At 39.0% G+C, this 21,548-nt stretch overlaps 1 protein-coding gene across 1 annotated transcript in view; it reads right to left on the bottom strand.

The window, feature by feature from the left end:
- mrc2 (mannose receptor, C-type 2) overlaps positions 1-21,548 on the bottom strand; it is a 47,139-nt gene that overhangs the window by 20,294 nt on the left and 5,297 nt on the right. Inside the window, exons 2-9 of the mRNA XM_077495456.1 lie at positions 10,544-10,957; positions 8,627-8,800; positions 8,276-8,440; positions 7,870-7,983; positions 6,518-6,661; positions 6,253-6,447; positions 4,365-4,519; positions 4,140-4,244 (exon numbers count right to left, since the gene is read on the bottom strand). Of these exons, the coding sequence (XP_077351582.1) occupies positions 4,140-4,244; positions 4,365-4,519; positions 6,253-6,447; positions 6,518-6,661; positions 7,870-7,983; positions 8,276-8,440; positions 8,627-8,800; positions 10,544-10,957 (1,466 nt within the window). The remainder of the gene's footprint in view (positions 1-4,139; positions 4,245-4,364; positions 4,520-6,252; positions 6,448-6,517; positions 6,662-7,869; positions 7,984-8,275; positions 8,441-8,626; positions 8,801-10,543; positions 10,958-21,548) is intronic.

Here is a 21,548-nt window from a genome sequence, read left to right as displayed (position 1 = left end):
GGGAGGAAGGGGGAGGGGAGAGGGAACCACGGGGCACACCAGAGGCCCACCCGCCCCGAACCGCGTCGCCGGGCACGGAGCAGCGGACCGCGCCGGGACGGCACCGCCCCGGGCACCAGGGAAAGCACCCCAACACCGCACCCCACAGGGGGCCCAGGGAGCGGCCAAGACGCAACCGCTACCGAGCAGACAACGGGGGGGGGGCAGAGCTACCCCCGTCCGACCACGGGGGACGGCGTCAAGAAAATTGACTAATTAGCATGCAGTAACACCAAGTGTTGATGCTTAGTGCCCACTAGAAATAAATCTTAAGGAGTTAGTGAGTATAGTGTCGCATAGTGTGGTGTGCTCGAGCCCACTAGCAGCAACTAGGTTCCTGACTATATAAAAATAAAAACAATCAGATACAAAATACCAAATACAGAAGCAGCGAAAACAGAAGTTGAAACGATGTGGTGGCTCTCGTTAACAGGCAGAATCTTGGCAGGATTAAGTTGCCAAATTAAGATGAAAATATTCTATGTACATAGACCATATTTGTTTAAATCTTGATACTTGATTTTTATTTAAGGCAGAGATTTTTTCCATTGAGATATAATTTATTAGTAAGTTTAACCAGTGGTCGATATTTAGAGATTGTTTATTTTTCCAATTGACAAGGATTATTTTTTTAGCAATAGTAAGGGCTATAAATATAGATTGGGATTGTTTACATGGTAGCTCAGTTATTGTTAAGTCACCTAGTAAACACAATCTTGGAGATAAAGGAAGCCTACAGTTTAATATATCAGCGAGCTTTTCCAAGATTTTAGTCCAGAAATGCAGCACTGGAGTACATGACCATAAAGCATGAAGATAAGTATCGGCAGTGTTTTGTGAGCACTGGAGACAAATGTCGGAGTCAGAGAGTCCCATTTTTTTCATCATATATTGTGTAATATATGTTCTATGAAGTATCTTATATTGGATAAGTTGCAAATTTGTCTGTTTGGTCATTTTAAATACATTCTCACAGATTTGGGTCCAAAAGTCTGGTTCCGGAACTATAGACAAGTCTTTTTCCCATTTTAAAGTCAGTAAATACGTTTTATTTGTGTATAAAAAATAACTTATATATTTTTGATATTTTCTTTATTGTTGTTGGAGAAAGCTTTATAATATCTTTAGCTAAGACAGGCAGTTGGAACGTATCCTGAAGTGTTGGGATTTGTTTCTTAACCATATTTTTAACTTGCAGATAATGTAAGAAATTTCCATTTTTTATTTCATATTTCTGGACCAAGTTTGTATACGATATAAACTTATTATCTGAGAAAAGATGATGAAGGTGTGTAATTCCTTTCTGCTCCCATAAGCTTAAATGGAACGACTGATTATTAAGTTGAAAGTCGGGGTTATGCCAAATGGGAGAGAGCCCACAGGGCGCCAATTGGGAGTTTGTAATTTCTAATGCCTTCCACCAGGCAGTCAGGGTGGCGGCTATCATTGGGTTTTTAAAACAATTATGTCGTTTTATTGATTTTGTAATAAAGAGTAAATCTAACAGTCTAAGATTATTACAATCCTTCTGCTCCAATTCCAACCAACAGTTAGTATCTCTGTTGGGTTGTGTCCATAGCACAAGATATTGTAGTTGATTAGCTATATAATAGTACATAAAGTTTGGTGCCTCTAGACCTCCTTTAGATTTACTTTCCTGAAGAGTAGATAGACTAATTTTGGCTTTTTTTTTATTCCAATAGAATTTTATGATAGCAGAGTCCAGCGATTGGAACCAGTTAGACGTAGGTTTAAATGGAATCATTGAAAATAAATCATTAATCTTTGGTAAAACTTTCATTTTTATAGTAGCTATCCGTCCTATTAAAGAGATCGGAAGATTATTCCAGCGCTCCAGGTCACTACGGATACTATCCAATAATGGTGAAAAATTTAAAGAAGTTAATTCAGTTAACTTCGGTGAAATTTTAACACCTAAGTATTTTAAATTACCTGTAGGAAAGGAGTAGTGTGGATCCTGACTTGTAGGATTCCATGAATTTTCTGTAATAGGTAATAATGTTGATTTTGTCCAGTTAATAGAGTAATCTGATAAGTGAGAGAATTTAGTTATTAATTTAAATGCTTCCCCTAGCGAGATAGCAGGTTCTTCTAAATAGAGTAATATATCATCGGCATATAGATTAATTTTATGTTCTATTGTCCCGGAGTGGATTCCTTGGATCCGTCTATCCTGACGTATAGCTAATGCAAGCGGCTCAATAAATATAGCAAATAATAAAGGAGAAATTGGGCACCCTTGTCTTGTTCCCCTTTGTAAAGTAAAACTCTGTGATGTAATCCCATTAGTAGTAACTGTAGCTTTAGGAGAATCATATAATATTGAGACCCATTGAATGAATGACTCCCCGAAGCCGAATTTATTTAAGACAGCAAAGAGGAAGGACCAGTTAACTTTATCGAATGCTTTTTCTGCATCCAGCGAAATAACAACTGCCTTTTTATCATACCGCTGTGACATACTAATCAAGTTAAAGAGTCTCCTAATATTATTAGTAGAATGACGACCTTTAATAAAACCTGTTTGATCACTATGAATAATTGTCGAGATTACCGTCTCTAATCGAGATGCCAAGGCCTTAGCGATACTTTTAATATCGGTATTAATTAGTGATATCGGTCGGTAACTTGACGGGAGGGTAGGGTCTTTTTCTGGCTTTAATAAAAGTTTAATTGCTGCTATATTCATATCTTGACGTATATCACCCTTAGTTTTAATTTCAATTACTACTCTTAGAAATAATGGAGCAAACATTAACCAGAAATGTTTAAAAAATATAGCCGGATAGCCATCTGGACCAGGTGCTCTGCCATTAGGCATACTGTCTAAAGCACGATACAACTCATCTATAGTAAGCGGGGCATCTAGAATATCTTTATGTTCAGTAGATAACGGAGGTATATTTAAGCTATTTAGGAATACCTCAATATGTTCAGGGTTAGGTCTATTAATTTCTGAGTATAGATTTCGATAATAGTTATAAAAAATATGGTTAATTTCTTCTGGTGATTGTGTGCATTCACCATTTATATCTTTAATAGCCGTTATAAGAGATTTTTCCCGATTCCGTTGAAGTTGATTTGCCAGAAATTTACCTGATTTATTATTATGTTCAAAATTATTATATCTCAACTGTTGTATTATAAACTCTGTCTTTTTAGATAACATGTTATCTAACTGTATTTTTATATTCTGTAGTTCTGTCCATATTTGATTATTTGGGTTTATTGCATATTCATCCGTTAGTTGTTTAATTTTATCTTCCAGGTATTTTTCTAATTTTTGATCCTGTTTCTTTTTATAAGTTGAATATGATATAATTTTCCCTCTAATTACCGCTTTCCCTGCTTCCCGGAGAAGAGATGGAGATATTCACCTAAAACCTAATAAAAATCATTTCACTTCACTTGCTTCACTTTAACCGGATACTTCAGTCTCGCCAGAGTCGTGAAGTTCAGAAGGTCAGGAGACCAGAGGAAAGGTCAAAGAAAAGAAAGATAAATCAAAGTGAAATCCAGTACCAACCAAACACTTCCTGCCTTCCCCATGGTTAGAAAATCAAAGTCTTACGCCAACCCCAGAAGCCTCTAAATTCCAACAAATTAAGGAGATCTCAAGAGACCAGAGGAAGAACTAAAGAGAGGAAGGAGGGAAGGATAGATGAGGCAGAGTGAGATCCACAGAAACCAGCACATCCAGTCCATCAAAGTGAAATCCAGCACCAACCAAAAACTTCCTGCCATCCACATAGTTACAAAACCAGACTCTTACGCAAACCCCAGAAGCCTCTAAATTCCAACAAATTAAGGAGATCTCAAGAGACCAGAGGAAAAACTAAAGAGAGGAAGGAGGGAAGGATAGATAAAGCAGAGTGAGATCCACAGACGCCAGCACCCACTGACTCAACGAGCAGTGGGAGGGAGAGGCGAATTCTGTTTAAATTTGAATTTGAATTTCCCCCAAATTCTAATGTATTGATATGCATATCTGTACTACTTGAAAGTCTGAGATACCAAATATGGTCAGTTGTCCTAAAAAGTGTTTGAATTTAAAGTGGAAATAACAACAAGTATCATACTTGTTTGCAGTCTTGATGCTGAGGTTTGCCTTCACGCTTGGTAGCGGCCTTCTTGCAGATGGCGGGCAGAGTCAGATTACATGGGTTGTCGTCCCAGCGGCCCTCCTGCACGTGGAAGCGACACACACACACACACACACACACACACATAGCTGCTGAGTGTGTACAAACAAACACACACGTGAAGACTGGAATCAGCGGGCGATCGTGGTTCGGGTCACTCACGGCTCCCCACATGGACACGCAGTCCTCCTGAGTGTTGCGGAAGTTGTTGGGTTCGAATGGGTGCCAGTAGGTGAAGATGACGGGCGTGTGGTCGCTCCAGTGGAAGTCCATCTGCAAGGCAATGTCGTGGAGGCCCAGCCACAGCTGCTCCGTGTCTGAACACCCACACACATCATCGTTAGGAACACACACATACACAAACAGCAATGTGGCGCTCGGAGGGAATGTTAATGAAACGCAGAAAGTTTGGACGGCGGATGTTTGAGTTCAAGAGAAATGGAACGGAGGATGACGGGAAATGTGGGGGATGTGTGGTTACCGCAGCAACCAGAATGGAATGACCTGCAGTCTTCTCAAGTGACAATGAAACTGACAATCATGTTTGGAAATACATTTGACGCAAATGGCTCAAAACATTTGCACCAGTGTTCTGAATTCTCCATCCCTGGTTATGTTCTCGTTCAGTGGTCGCTCATTCTATCTTTTTTGTCCGAGCAATATACATGCATGGACCACGAACCGACGTGAACCATGATGAAACGTAATATGAATGGAGCCACATGCCGGTCTGCGGTCCACATGCAAGTGCAAAGCCTTCTGCGGACGAGCAATGCTGAAACTAGGGAAGAGCCTCGAGCATGTGTGCCTGTCCCCGTGGCTTTCTGGTGTTCTGCGACAACACCTAAATATGAGTTCCCCATCCAGCTTCCTGTGGATTACGGAGCATTACATTACAGGTCATGGCCCCAAACAGCAAACCCCTTACCATTTGTCAAAGACTGGACATTATGTACTTTTAGCAAATTTTTGTGGGAAAATATGCTTTGAAAAGTCAACTAAGTTTGATCTTTTATTATAACTGTGGTTAACATCGAGAGGCGTAGAACAAACTTGACTCGACGAGAAACAATAAGAAACAATGAGAATGTATCGAGAATCATGAGATGCCAAGACCCTTGGGCTGTGGAAATGCACAGAGGAACAGAGGCAATAATCCGACAAAACACAAATTTCTCAGACAGTTTATATAGACAGTGAATCGATATGATTGGTTGTGGCTAGACATGTGGGTAACAGTACTGACTAGGGCTGGGAATCTTTGACTGTCTCACGATTCGATTCGATTACGATTTTTGGGTCTTCGATTCGATTCAGAATCGATTTTCGATTCTCGATTCCACCGATTTTCGATTCAAAATGATTTGATTGACAAATGATTTCTGCTTCAATTTACAGATATGCACAACATTGTCATGATCTACTCCAGTCTGCTTTGCAAGACAAAATGAAAAATAGAGACATTAAAGTGTCTTTTTTTGTTTTTGTTTAAACATTTATTAATTTTATATTATAAGTGCCTTTTTCCACAAAAATAGCATGTGGGCTACAACTACCTTTTCCCCTTCTTCTTCATTTCAAATTTAAATAAAATTGATTTTTGGATATTAAATATCAATTCGATTCGATTAATAAATGAGAATCTCGATTCTTTTATGAATTGATTTTTTGGCACACCCCTAGTATGACATGGAATTATATGGTTGGCTGTTGCCCAGATACAGAGATGGAAGATTCTTGACATCACATAGCGTATCACCAGTTGAAACCAGATGCTGTTACATCAGTTCAAAACAGACACTTGACCACACAGTCATGACCCAAACATTACCCTTGCATGACCCAAGTCATGAGTCAAGACCCAAACATTACCCCTGCATGACCCTAGCCATGACAAATACAAGTGTAAAAGTTTTATGATGCTGAAACTTGAAACAACACAATTGATATAATTTCCTATTGGAAAAAATGAAGATGAAAATATGACAAAAATGAAAAATAATGAAAATAAACAGAGTCAAAAAAAGAAGGCTGGTGGAAAGCACCTGACCTTTCTTGATGTTGCGCAGGATGAACTCCATCTCGGGCAACGTGTGAATGCTGACCAAGTTGGACTCCATCTTCTGGCAAGCCCTCAGCCCTGCGTCCCAGTCGCCTTTTTCCGGCACCAGCTTGTAGCAGCCCGCCTGGAAGGACTGCCAGCCCACTTCGCACTCGTACTTGCCGTCGTCCGCCCACGAGTCTGCTGAGACACCAGAGATGCGATTACATTCGGGTTCCTGAGACTCTTATAGTCACCCTGATAGTGGGCTCACCGGTAGTAAAAGGATCCAGAGTGGCGTTGGGTCTCTTCTCGCAGACATAAGGACGACCGTCGGAACAATCGCGATTTTGCCAACGACCCGCCGTCTCGGTCCTGATCACAACGCAGTTCTCCTCGTCTTCGTGGTTCGGTTGGTCTGCAGAAGGAAAAGATGACGCTAACCCAGGTTGGACTTTCGGGATAGACCTTTTCACCATGACGTCACACATTCTTCAAGGCTGATAGCATTACTAGTAAACAAACCCTTCCACGTCATTTGACCAAAGCAGATTGATTGACAAAAAATATATAGCCACGCCCCTCCTACTTGCTCACATGAGCAGGGACCAGACAAAATTTGTCAATTCAAAATCATTGCACATACATTGCTATAAATTTCCAAAACTCACAAACATTTAAGTGGTCAAAGAATCCCTGTAAGAAGCTAGCCAGTAAGAAGTTGATTTCTCCTGCTAACATCGTTAGCAGCCAAATGCAAATTGCTGACTCAAACAGCTGTGTGTTGTTAGCAAGGAGAGCTAGCTTCTTGCCGGCCTACATGGCTAACAAAACTTTAGCTTTTTGCTGCATCTCTAAAATGGGTCTAAAATGGCACCAAAATTCATACGCACATTCCTACTCTCGTCCACGTCAACCTGTAGAAGTAAAAAAATAAAAATACAAAAAAATAATAATAATAAAAAACAACAGCAACAATCTACACAATATTTTCAACTTCGTGGAGCTCATAGGAGCTCACATTATGTCAATAAAATGACAAATACTGTACCAATCACTTTATATTATTACAGGTTGAGGTGGACAAGAGTAGAAATATGCATATTTTTGTGACGATTGATCACTGCTTTCAGGCAACAGAACAGGTGACAACAGAGCATGACCAAACAAGCCAGGAAACAATACAATGCTTGCCTCCTTCCAGCGATGATGTTGACAGGTTGAGATGGGGTGATTTGGGGGAAGCAGGCCATAAGATGTATGAAATGTAGTCATATAAAACGCATTACATCACTACTGAGTTTTTCAGAGGGTGAATTTTAGTGTTGACATCATTTTTTACATACAGATATAGGTGCCAATGTTCATTCCAGTCCAATGTCCCCTGAATTTCTATTTATTTATTTATTTATTTATTTATTTATTTCAAGAAATCTAAAAAAAAAATGTAAAAAAAATTGGGGGACTCTGTTGGCGCAATCCCAAACAAAAAAAATTTTTCATCGATTTCATTTTCAGTTCATTTCAGTGATATTCACTTGTTTTTCCAACACACAGAAGTACAGTATCCTGCTGCCTATCCTGTTGACAAACATCCTGACAAAGTCTGCTTTTCAACAAGCTAACCTTGCTCCCAGTTAAGGTAATTCAGCGGCGATGAGTCAGCCCACTGCCAGCCACCGTTGATATCCAGATCGTTGAGGCCGATCCACAAAGAGGCACTGTAGCCGCTCAACAGGCCTTTCAAAATAAGCACAAGAACAACTTTAGGACCAAGGAGCATAAATCCCAAATACGTTTTTATTTTGAATACAGTACAGTAAAATGAAATGAAATATCAATGCACGTAGACTGTGGGTGGCTGGAATTTCACTAGCGCTCATGATTTCTGTCATAAATGGGTGGGTGGAGGTGTGGAGACTCTGAGTCATCTGAGTGGCGTCAGTAGGAGTCAGGGAAGACGCAGGGGTAGGTGTTATCCTCCTTCCTAAATGTTATTTGTGCGTAAAAATGTCAAAGCTTGTCAACAAACCATTGATGTAGGTCTGCTCGTGCAGCTTGGTGATGCTGAGCAGGTCGGCTCCCTGCTGCTGACAACTGATGCGGGCCTCGCTCCACGACAGCGAGGCCTGGAAGTTGAATTGGTAGCAGCTGTCCGTCAATGGGTCCGTGTCCCAGAAAGTCTCGCAGCCACCGTCTACCCCGACAAAACATACCGATTAAGTGACAGAAAATTGGACATGCAAGATAAAAAAAGAATTGAACAAGAGTTGGAACACTTTGGTGCTCAAAGGGTCTCAAGGGGGATCCCTCCTTCTACAATACTTCTCAAGGCTTCCTCATTGGTTTCTTATGAAGTGGGTTTTCTCCGTGTTTAACTCACTGTTGACAGGACAGAAGCCCCAGCGCTCATCTTGGGCGTAGTCGTACGTGGTGGCGCACCACAGGTGGCCGTCCTCGCGCCCGATGCTGGTGCAGTTGTGAAACCACTGGCCGTCGTACAGGAAGGGCAGGTAGCATGGCCGCCCGTTGGAGTTGCCCTGGATAGTGTAGATATCTGAGGAGCACACGATCAAGAGAACGACAGGTCGGTTAAAGGTGGAGTTTGCCGTTTTCAAGTTGCGATTTGAATGTAGACTCACTTCACTCCGAGCCACAGATGCTACTTTGATCACTTAGCTTATTCATGTTGCAAAGTTGCCAAAGTTAAGGACTCTAATTTCGTGACGGAGAAAATGCTGCAACTCTGCGCAGAGGCGGGTTCGACTCAATGTTGGTAATTTTGCAAATGCGCTCAGGCCGGCAGATCTGCAAGTGGGAGCGCTGCACCTCTGTGGGAGTGGTCACAGCTGATTTCAGTCATGACCAATTAATGTACATCATTTTATTGCCTTTAAATACAGTCACCCACTAGACTCTAGAGAGAAGCAAAGCTACATTATGAAGGGGAAACTTGGAGCACAAACAAAATAGGGTTTTTAATACATTAATTTTAATTAGATGTATATCATTAAACTTTCAATCACAAGATTGATAACTGAAACCTGTGGCCACAACTGTAATGAATACAGTGTATCATTTCAACAGAAGTTTTCCTTGTGCACACATTTTTCTGCGCAGTGTGAGGAAAAGGGCACGAGAGGGAGAACGCACTTGAAAGACCAAAAAGTAGGGCAGACATATTTAGCGAGAGCGAGTGAGAGCAAAGATTTCCTCTGGGCTCCGACACTGACTGGCATTCTTCCTCGTCTGACTAACATCCCGCGTGACCTTGCTCAAGTCTGACACTTCCAATTGTCTACGTAAACACGGAGGAAAGGAGAACACGCGTGTGGCTCGAACTGAACGAAAGAAAACAAATAAATTGAACTCTGCAGGTGTAACCAACGTTAAAGCCCACCACAGATGATTTTGAATTGTGGCATATATACTGCATATTGACACTTTCTTAAAATAATCGCCAAAGTCATTTTTTCGGATTTTTCAGGTAACACAAAAAAATTTAACCATTTGCATCATGAGGAGATGATTTAGGCAAAATAATATATTTTTGCAAAAAAATGACTTAAGCAATTATTTTACCTCATTTGCGCCCAAAAACGTATAAATACGTTCTATTTTAAATGTTTTAAGCATCCCAAAGACGCATTTATTCGTTTTTTATGTTTTTTTTATGCTAGAGCATACAGAAGGCTTTGATGCAGCCTCTCAACTGCTAAGAACGGTTGAAAAAAACAAAACAAACGGTAAATATTACACAAACGGCCACCAGGTGGTAGCAGAGCAAAGGAGATCAACCAAGGTCATATTGAAAAAAGCTCAATTGCTCAAAATTCTAAATAGATTTGTGAATAATTATGAAACTTAGCTATATTCTAATGCTAATGGCAATTTCTGCAAAATGGAAAAAGATAGAAATGTACTTTTTTCTTGGTGAAAGAAGAGAATTTTCTTTTGGTAAGTTCCATAATTTTATAGCAATAGAACACAATATTCTGTGGGCCGTGCCAAATTGGTCAAAATCCAGTAAAACAGCTGGGAGTGAAGGGGGTTGCTTCTGTGAAAATGTGTGGGAGTAAATTAAAAGGGTGACAATATATTTTTTAGCATGAATTATTTTTCAAAATAAAGATAACAATTCCAATGGCAAAAAACTGTTTTGAAATCCCTGCATTAAATAAAAGAACGGAAGGTCAACCAAGATGGGAATAAAAAATGCAGTACAATATTTGTATTCGTTTTTTTCTTTTTTTTCCCTTTTCCAATTTGTGTTGCACCTTCGAGTCTGTATCGTACTCACCACGATACGTTTTGGCGCACAGGTCCTGTTTTTGGCCATGCACACTCCATTTGGAGCTCGACGTGGAGGGCGTGGACGCGTTGGAGAACGACGGCCAGGGCAGGTATTTGCTGAGGTCTTCCAGCACTTGGCTGCAGCTCCACGTCCAGCGCACCTTGGGGGGCTGCCGGTCGCACGTGTACACGCTCAGAGGGGTGCGCCCCGGCCCTGAGGTGACAGAGGCGGTGTCGTTGCCGGCGGTCACACCCAGACACAGCGAGGAGTCCAGGTTGAAGAGACGACCGCGGGTCACCCACTTCCAGCGCTGGCCGGCTTCCTGGCAGGACGTGGAGAGCACCAGGGAGCGGGCGCGCACCCCCAGGCAACCTCTGGTGCCCTCGTGGAAGAGGGCAAAGTCATCGGAGTCCAGCGGCTCTGTGGAGGGAAGCCACAAGTCAATATGGCAGATGAGAACATTCCATGGGAGCTGCCGGAAGGATCAATTCATCCGATAAAGGACACAGGACGCTGTCATGCAGTAGTGGGAAGCAACAAACAAATATGCTATCATACTTTAATAGAAAGAAATACTTTGTTACAGTCTGTAATGTAGAGTAGTAACTTTTTACAGCAAAGTTACATAACTTTTACTAAAGTACAGAAATGGATTCCATATTTCTTTTAACAGTCTCTCTCTTTTTTTTCCCTTTTTTTTCCCCCACACAAGTATCTTCTCTCGTCTTAAGTATAGAATGTGGGTACTTTTGCAATCTCCGCAGAGACGAAGAAGTGATAAAGTGTCAAGTGGAAGCACATGTTGATTCCCCCCCCCCCCAAACTCAACCTGGAATTTCTCTGTTTGTCTCCGTCAGCCCAAGGATGTTGGAGGGGTCAAAATGCTTGTCTTTTATACACAACCAAAATCCAAACTTTTCCATTCAGATGGAATACACAAACACACATACACTAAATATACACATATACACGACATATAATATACAATACATACAGACTTGACATACTAGCACAGCCACATCCATTCTAATGTCTCCTCCTACAGGCCATTACACAGAATGCAACTGTTGAACTGAATGCCCTTTGATTTGCTGGCTCTAAACAAAGCTTTTCTCTCGTTTTTTTTCTCTTTACAATTTTGGTTTTGGCAGAGTCGAGGCCACCGTGACTACACGACTGTGTGTTTGTGTGGGCAACACAGACAATACAGAAGAGGGGGGTGCATAAAATGCTTAAATATCATACACGTATTCCAAAATATGCTCAAAATACAGCATGCAGGCGTCGAAGCTGAAAAAAACGACCAAAGTGTGACCCTCAGCATTCCGAGCCAGCAGGCTCCTGCGAGAGGCCAGGAAGTTAGGAAGCATGGGAACCATCGCGGCCGAGCCAGTTACTCGGTTGTAACACATTCTCGTCTGAAGCCCCTCAATTAGACTCCTCTCGAGACAATAAAGTGGCACCGTAAAGGCAGCCTGCAAGCTCTGTGGGAAACAAGCAACATGCACCGTCTAATAGGCCCACTTTCCTTTCATCTTTTGTACTTCTTTTGAATTTGCACGGCAAATCACTTCAGGACATGACCTAAACGGGATCCTCACTGCTGGGTGGAAATGAATTACAATTTGGCAGTCGACAGCAAAGCCCCATCTTTGCCGTCATGCCACATCCACCGTGTGTGCTAAAAATTCAAATACTTGGCAATTCCACATCATTCAAGTGTCGAGTCTGGCCAACTAATTACCTGTTTGTTTTCCTTCATATAAATCAGATTTTAACAACTTTTTTTTTTTCGTAAAACAAGACAATCATTTGCATAATATGATTTCATTGAAAAAACATCCCAACTTGTGAATTTGAATCGTTCTGGCAATTTTTCTGTGTGCTGAATGGGGGCGGTGAACTGAACTCATTTCACAACAAGCAGCAGTTTGGCAGATTCTTCCAAAAAGAGACCTCAAGCTCGTTTTGGCACTCCCAAGTTTACTGTCAAAGTAAACGTACTTCGCTGTGTGTTTTAAAGCAACCCTACAGATCAGTGCTTGCACTCGTGTTTTAAGGCGAATCCTTCAACTTTTGCCATCAGGCTCAGTCCACATCCTATGGTGGAAAATCTCAACTTTCACAATGAAGTGTCACATATCCATCTAGTAGGCCTTTATCGGTTTAAAATCTGGTGGTGATGCTTGATTCTCTACTTGGAGTTTCTCTATGTCCAAAAAATACTATTCATAAAATAGACAGGTACAAAAAAGTAGGTAACAGGTGAGTATAACAAATAGGCACTGTAAACCAACTACTGTATGTTGCTTGCACTGCATTCATCAGGAAAGATAGAACATATTAATGAACTGAATAATCACAGTATATTGCTGGCGTGGGGTGGGATCCTTATACCTCCAAAATCATCACTTTTCATAAGAAACCCCCAAAAGCAAGCATTGACATTACATCATCAAAGCACGCAAGCCACTTTTAACAATTTAGATTGGTCAAAAATTTGTAAAAACAACACCCACATATGTACATGGACACATGTGGATTGACCAATAGGATAGATTTGTGTAAAAATAACAAATTTACCATATTGTGACAAATAAGGTTTCAGACGCAATGCCAGTCATTAAAAAATCGTTTCCCCCAACCCCCCCAATGCATTTCAATGTGTGTCAATTATATATGAATTTTTGCTATTCGTGTGCCAGCATGGTCCCGATCGTCTGACAACAGTTTTCCAGTTACAAACCAATGCTTGCTTTATTGTTTGCTTCATGTTGCAAGACAAATTTTAGTCATGCCACTGCTTAAGTGAAGGAAAAAAAGGGGAGCAAATAAGGTAAGCTGCACATATTTTCTAGAAGTGGGCGTTTTGTGTTTTATGTTTTTAAACTTTGTCCTATGCCCCTCCTACACCTGTGTTGCGTTCAATGAACCAGACATGAATGGGACAGGCAAGCGCTTGTCAAAAGAAGCTGTCGCAGCTGACAAAGCAATTTAGAGCAAAAACCTCAAAAGACAGCAATGTGGTAAAAGCGCACATAATTGCGAAACACTTAATCCTGCCGAGAGCAGTGTAAGCTTTTCAAATTCCTCAATGGCAGAAGTTTGGGACGACTCATCTGAGAGCTGGCCAACGAGCTGGGGGGGATTCGAGGGGAGGCGAGAGCAGGAAAACAATAATAAAAAAAAAAAGGCAAACGGATGATGAAATACTGAGCAACAGAATAAGAACTTTCAAATGCCTTATAAAAAGACAAAAATATAATTCAAACTGTTCAATGACTGCTTGTGACACAAAAATAAATAAATACAGTACATGCAACATTATTTTCATGTTACAAGACTCTCCTCTCTGAGCTTTCATTAGAAAATATGACTTCATCATCATAAAAATATAATATTCTTGCCTGTGCCACAAAAACGTTTCTTGTAAGAATACAACTTTAAAATATTGGTTTCATAAATAAGTAATACACTTAAAAAACATTATATTCCTCAAATTATTGCATATCTAAATAAGGAAATCTAACTTTATTCTAATAATACTGCTGCATTTTCCCCTACAATAAGTATTGTCTTAAAAAAAAATACACCTTTATTTCTGTTATTTATATATATATATATATATATATATATATATATATATATATATATATATATATATATATATATATATATATATATATATATATATATATATATATGGGGGCTGCACAATATATCGAAAAAATATCGATATCACGATATTGGCCCTTGCAATATGCATATTGCAAAGGTATGCAATAAGTTTTATATGGAATTTTATGCTTTTTATATGAATTTGACCAGTCAAATGCGAACTAAAATGTGCATCGCCATTCAATAATTGAAAATTATCAAGACATAATAAGATTACATCAAGGTTGCTTATTTTGCCACATGAAAAATGTTTTTCTTTCATTAGGTAATAAAAATGTAATTTCTTTAGGTACATGTTAAATATCGCAATAATATCGATATCGCTATGTTCAGCAAGTATATCGCATGTTTTTCCAATATCGTGCAGCCCTAATATACACACACACATATATACATATATATATATATATATATATATATTTTTTTTTTTTTTTCTTGGGGAAAAAAATCCCTTGATATCAAACCAACTAGTATTAAAAATTATTAGACAAAACATTTTAATGAACAAAATTTGACCCCGTAACGTCGCCAATTACCAGTAATGAACTTTTTTTTTTTTTTTTCTAAAATAGATATGATTATGGGATTATCTTTTTCATAATATTATGGCCTTCTATATGACTTTATTTTTCTTATAGTGTCTAATAGTGACCTCACCAAGAGCCTTTTTTCCTATAAAATACAGATAATACAATCATGTAATATAAAAACATAAAGAAAATAATATCCATCCATCCATTTTCTTGACCTCTTGCTCCCCACAAGGGTCGCGGCGAGTGCTGGAGCCTATCTCAGCTGGCTTTGGGCAGTAGGCAGGGTACACCCTGGACTGGTTGCCAGCCAATCGCAGAAGAAAATAATTTATTAAAAAAAAAAGGTTTGTCCCCCTAATAAAACCTTTTCTTAAATTGTTTTTGTTTTGTTTAATGTTTTTGACTTGTAACTATATAATGTTTTTTTAATTGTTTTCTTGAATAAAAACAACTCTCTTTGCGTAAAATAGATTCAACAGCATAAATCTGATTTTTTTTTTTTCCTTTGCAAAAGTATAATCCTGTAGCGTGATTTCAACATATTATCAGTGTGGCTCTTGCTGCAAGCATGACTGACCGCCTGCAAGTATTCCTTTTGTTTTATTCTAAACTTTTATTGCATCTTGAGTGAACAACAAAGCCATGTTGTCATCTTTTGGTGTGCAGATGAAAAAAAAAAAATCTGCCTTGTTAGTTAGCCGTTGAATTAAAAAGCAGAAAGCAGCTGCAATGAGTCACGCCACACGTCCCGTTTGTCACACAACATCTCAAATGTTGTCCGCCATCCAAGCGTCTGCGAGGCTTCCGAGAACGTCGGCCTCTCTTGGCGTGGGCCGAGCAAAGGAATGGTGACGCGGCCAATCTTTGACTCAGACTTGATCTGAATTGGCCCCTTCTAGGATGGGATGAGCACCACCTCCCCCCAAATGCCCCACCCCTTCCGATGTCAGCCTCACATCCAGGGGTGAACTGGCCATCAGGGTAGATGCCCGGTGGGCTGGAGCCTTTTGGAGTTCATGTGGTGCTATTGAATTATTATTTACCCCAACAGACCGGCCCACAATCGAGAGGGTGCAGCCCATTCATCCATTTACAATATAGATAGCAAATTGAACCAATAAACATTAGTAGCAGTGCTACGTGGTAACCAGAGTTGGTCAGGAGTGGGCTGGGCCAGCGACCCTAAATCAAAATGCTGGGGCCTATTTTTTTTGTGCCAGTCCCGCCCTGCTCACATCGTATCACGCTTCCCGCACGGATGCATCAACGGGGTCGGCCATGTCATTCGCAAGCATCCCCGCGATGGCGGGGAGCGTTACCACAGGAGCCCAAAATGGGCCTTTTGTGAGGATGGCATGTGGTTAAGTGTGGCGCCTGGCCATTGCGGTTTTAGCTCCCAGTGACAATTAGCACTCAGAGACAAAGCCTTCTTTCAGCCACAAGAACATGTCGCTTCATTTTTGGTTTCTGTACGTTTTTATTCTCCCCATTGTCAAAAGTTTACGAAGGGTACCAAAATAGTTTATTCATAACAACCCTAACACTTTTTGTTAGCTATGTTAGCTAACTAAAGTTACAGCAATACAGTATATCGCAAGATTTAAAATAATGTCTTTTTCATTTTTTAAAGGTATTTTCTCATGGCATTTTAAGCTCTTCCACAGTTAACTATAGACATATAATAATTCAATTTTACCTTTGACACCATGGTGATGTAATTTTTTGTGAAATATTAAGTATTTTGCTGGCTATTTTTCTAACCCGGAAGTAAAACGCCCGGTTCAGAATAACCCCGCCTCTCCCCATGCGGTTGTGCCGTGTCCCTCTCACCCTAAGCAGGCTCCTGCGTGGGTCGCCCACAAAACTCTGGAGCGCTGCATTCGAGCACTCCTCTGCCACGCAAGACCGGCCAGCCCTTGCAGCACAATCGCGCATTATTTAAATGTGGAAATTGGATGGATGTTCAAGAAATCGTAGTGGAGGAGGTGGGGAGGAGAGAGGGGGGGTTGAGTACCCTGAGAGGGACGCCAACCTGGGTCCTTCTGCTGAGATGGTGTGTCAACCACGGAACCTTTCTGGGAATTTAAAAGAACACAAGACTTGTGAAAAACTAACCAGCTATTCTGTGAAATGGTTTATGTTATACTCTTCACTGAAAAAAATTGTCAATTTATGTTGAGCGATTATGGTTTTATAGCACTTTTAATTAATATTTGTGCATTAAGTGCAGTATCGGCCATTTTGGATAGTCACATGATCATCGTGACGTATCACGTGCAAAAAATACACATTCATGGCTGCCAGTGACAGCAAGCAAAGAGACTCACGAGGAATTATCGCGTCCCACAGTGGACATCAAAGGTGGAATTATGCCTTATAGAAAAAAGGACTTATTCAAAAGCAGTACAGCCACGGCCGACTCGCCAAAGATTTGTGTCCAGTCGGAAGTGGGGATGAAACCGGCCGATAAGGAGGACACATTCAGCCAGTCGGCTCATAGCGAATACAAGTTAGGGACCGTCTGCAAGTTGCGTGTTCCAGAGGCTCAAGTTAACAGTCAAGTCACCATTGTCATTCTTCACTCTGGAAATGTAAGTTGTGTGGGTCCCTAACCTGGACCGTACACATCCGGCTGACTCTCTCTGCTTGGCCAGCTATGTTGTGTGCTCAACGCACTTTAGCCCACATTAAGACAGGCCACCCCCACTGCCCCACCCTCACACGTAAGGACATGAAACCTGACGTGCTGAGGCGCAGTATTTGGGAATAGAGGACGCCATTTTTCTTGCCCATTACGTCAACAAACTATCTATAAAAATCTGAAAAAAATGACTTAAGCGATTATTTTAAGAAGGTGTTGATATTGAAAGTTCATCGGTGTTCTCTTGAAGAATTTTGAGGGTTATTCATTCATTCATTCATTCATTCATTCATTCCCTCAATGAATTTTCAATGGATTTTCATTATTTTTCTGGCCAAATCTTGTTATAACATTGCTGTTTTCTATTTATACTCATAATTGTATACATTGAATTGAATTGAATACAGTACTTTTTTCAAGAAAATAAATCAATTTCATTTTTGTAATAATTTGAAGACATTTTGTTCTAGAAAGAAATTTACTTTAATTAATTTCAAAACTTGAAATTTGACTAATCCCATATTATGATTACATAACATTTTCTTTAAAAAAAAACAAAAAAAACAACAACTTCATTTTCATAACATATTCACTTTTTTTTCTTAAAATGCATTTTTTTTTGTAAAGCAACACCTTTTATCTGGAGAAAAATTAAGACTTTGCAGAAGGGGTGTCAATGTAATTTTTGTTCAGGCCACATCGTAACAATATTTTTTTTCCTTGGTGGGCCATTGTGATTGTGAACCTATAAAAATGTATGATTACCTCATAGTACCTACCACATACTGTATACTAGGGGTGTGCCAAAAAATCGATTCATAAAAGAATCGAGATTCTCATTTATTAATCGAATCGAATCGATATTAATATTCAAAAATCAATTTTATTTAAATTAAAAATGAAGAAGAGGGGGGGGGAAGGCAGTTGTAGCCCACATGCTGTTTTTGTGGAAAAAGGCACTTACAATACAAAATTCATAAATGTTTAAAAAAAAAAAAAAAAAAAAGACACTTTAATGTCTCTATTTGTCATTTTGTCTTGCAAAGCAGACTGGAGTAGATCATGACAATGTTGTGCATATCTGGAAATTGAAGTACAAATCATTTGTCAATCAAATAATTTTGAATCGAAAATCATTTGAATCGAGAATCGAAAATCGATTCTGAATCGAATCGTAGACCAAAAAGTCGTAATCGAATCGAATCTTGAGACAGTCAAAGATTCCCAGCCCTACTGTATACATAATAAATTGACGACTATAGTTTTGAAATGAGAAGCTAGGTTAAAAAAAACAACAACATTTACAAAACTATTACATCTTTTAAAAGGGAGACTGTAATTTAAGAAAAACACTTGCAATACATCAACATTAAAAGTGACGATAATTTGCAATTTTGGGCCACATAAAATGATGTGGGCAGAATCTGTCGGCCGGGTTTTGAGTTTCACACCTGTACTTTGCAGCATTCTCATTATAGCACAGCTTTATTTTCAGACAAAAAAAACATATTTATTCTCATGATACAATTTTTCTTTTGCATAAAAAAAAACAAGCAACCTGATATTGGGGAAAAAAAAAAAACTTTCTTACAGACATTCTTCACCACAATATACAAGTGGTATCTGTATTTAAGTAAGTGGTGTTTTGCAAGAGGTTTAGAATACACGTTGTTCATCCATAGCAGGACACATAGATAAGCAATAAAAATTCACACTCACATTCACACATAACCTGAGCAATTCCCCACAGGAACCTGGATTCAAATCCAGAACCCCACCACTGTGAGACAGGCGTGCTAACCACAGCATTACCGTGCTGCATGATACACCCATCATTTTGAGTTTGGGGCCTGTAACGAGTTCATGAAATGATTGATTTCGTGCCCCACTAAAGCAGTCAATCACATACATGAGGGGGCTGTTAATGTAACCGGAAGTGAAGGTCACATCTGGCCGCAGGGGATTTTAGACATGAAGAGTCACTCCACCATGTCACACTCAAATCAGACCTAAAAAAGCAACATACACACAATATTGGTATTCCAATTACTTTTCAAAGTAATACACTGTATCTAATTTCCTTCGGAGAGAAAGCCATGCTAATAAAACTAGCTAAGCTATAAAAGTGCTGTCGTGTAATATTTGCTCGTGTTGAATACTGCACTTGTTACATATCGGTCTCAACTCAACTCAACTTTATTTATAAAGCACTTTAAAAACAGGCATTGCTGTATACAAAGTGCTGTCCATGAAACAGAAATCGGTTGTGCAGTCAAGAACAAGGTAACAAAAAAGAACAAAACAAACATTTTGAAGTAATATACAAGTTGTTTTTGTTTTGTTTTTTTGCAAGTAAATAAATTACATTACATTAAATTACATCGGCAAGTAACTAACTGTGAATAGCAAAATCTCCAATAACTTAATAAGTAACTGGAGAGAAAATGATATCAAATATCGTAGACGGCCACTGAAGACCATAAATGACGAACTGACGAACATCACTGCATATGTCAGCTGAGAGAATGGAGGGGGCATGAAGGGATAAATAAAGTTAAAAGTATATTAGTTATAAATATTTCAAATATAAGAACCTGGAGCAAGCGAATACATTTTTACAATATCTATATGGCACAAAATATTCATATGGGCTCTGCATTAACTGTCCAACCAGCAACATTTAGTGTTTTTTTTTGTTTTGTTTTTTTAATTGCTGCTTGTTAATTTTAATGTTTGAGATCTGAAAAATCTAATTTAATTGACTTGCTTTCTTTCCTACAGAATCTGTAAAGGTAAGTAATCCATGGGCACAGTCATTTGAATGAATTCTAGAAAACTAAACTGAAAGTCAGTTGAACTGATTTCATTTAAATATCAGCAGTACTATTTCTGTTTGCACTATTTTGCACTACGGAGTGCTTACATTTAATTCTTACTTGAGATTTTCACAATAAATGTTTTGCTAAACGTGTTTGTTTTATCACTTTTTATTTGATCAATTTAGCTTCTGTAATAGAGTGTATAAACAGATTCAGAAAGTCTTCATTTATTAAATGATTAATTAAAAATATTTTACCCTTAATTTTACATATATACCGTGAAGAGATGCAATTGATATTATAATATGGATTTAGGCCATATCACCCAGCCCAACCCAGCATCACCTTTAGTGGGGAAATGGCAGAGGTGGGAGAAAAAATGATAATGAGTTCTTGTGGGATTTTTCAAATGTAAATATTGACAATTCCGAGATGACGTCACAAGTCAAAATGGCGGTCAATTCGGTTAAAGAAATCTCTCCGCTCATTGAAAAGAATTGGACTTTGGACCGCTGTAATTTTATCTGTGAGGATTATTTTTCTTTCTAAGTGTTATGAAATTTAGTTTTGCTACTATAACAATTTGTGTGGTTTGTATGATAGTCAAAGGCAAAAGCAATGCAATACGCCATTTGTTTTCACCGTTTACAAGAAGCATTATATTGTGTTGCATTGGGGAATTATCAGAAATGTATGTTTGGAATTGTCAATAATTGTAATAATAATTTTTTTTAAAGCAACTGTAATGTAATTACAAATGTTATCGTAGTAATATAACAGATTACAGTTACATAGTTTGTGATTACTAGGGGTGTCACGATTCGCCAACTCCACGATTCGATTTAAATATCGATTTTGGGGTCACGATTCGATTTTTTTTTCGATTTTTTTTTTTTTTTTTTTCGCTCCCCCACTTTATAACACAGAGGCATATGCTTCTGTAGGCTAAGGCTAGTCTATGATCATTGGTTCTATTCATTGTACAGTAAATCTTATTTCAAAAGATCGGCTACATATAGGTGATGCAATTTCCATATTATTTTTGTGTAAATTTATGTAATATATGATAATTGACATTAGGCAGGAATGATCAAATTCAAAGAATTTATTTACAATATAAAGTTAACCGTCTTGTTCTTACTGAAGTGTAAAATAAAAAATAAAAAAACAAAAACAAAAAGTCACAGTGGGTGCCTGCCATCTATTGACTGTTTTTGGTTACAACAGTGTGCTGTGCGTTCCTCTTAAAATAATGTGCAATGTGCAACAACAACAAAAAATATATTGTATCCAAAGTCATGGAACAAATACAGCCTGAACAAACTATATCCCAACATTTA

This window comes from Festucalex cinctus, chromosome 1 (genome assembly GCF_051991245.1).
Source record: "Festucalex cinctus isolate MCC-2025b chromosome 1, RoL_Fcin_1.0, whole genome shotgun sequence".
Lineage (NCBI taxonomy): Eukaryota > Metazoa > Chordata > Actinopteri > Syngnathiformes > Syngnathidae > Festucalex > Festucalex cinctus.
This window is presented reverse-complemented; position numbering and strand designations above follow the sequence as displayed.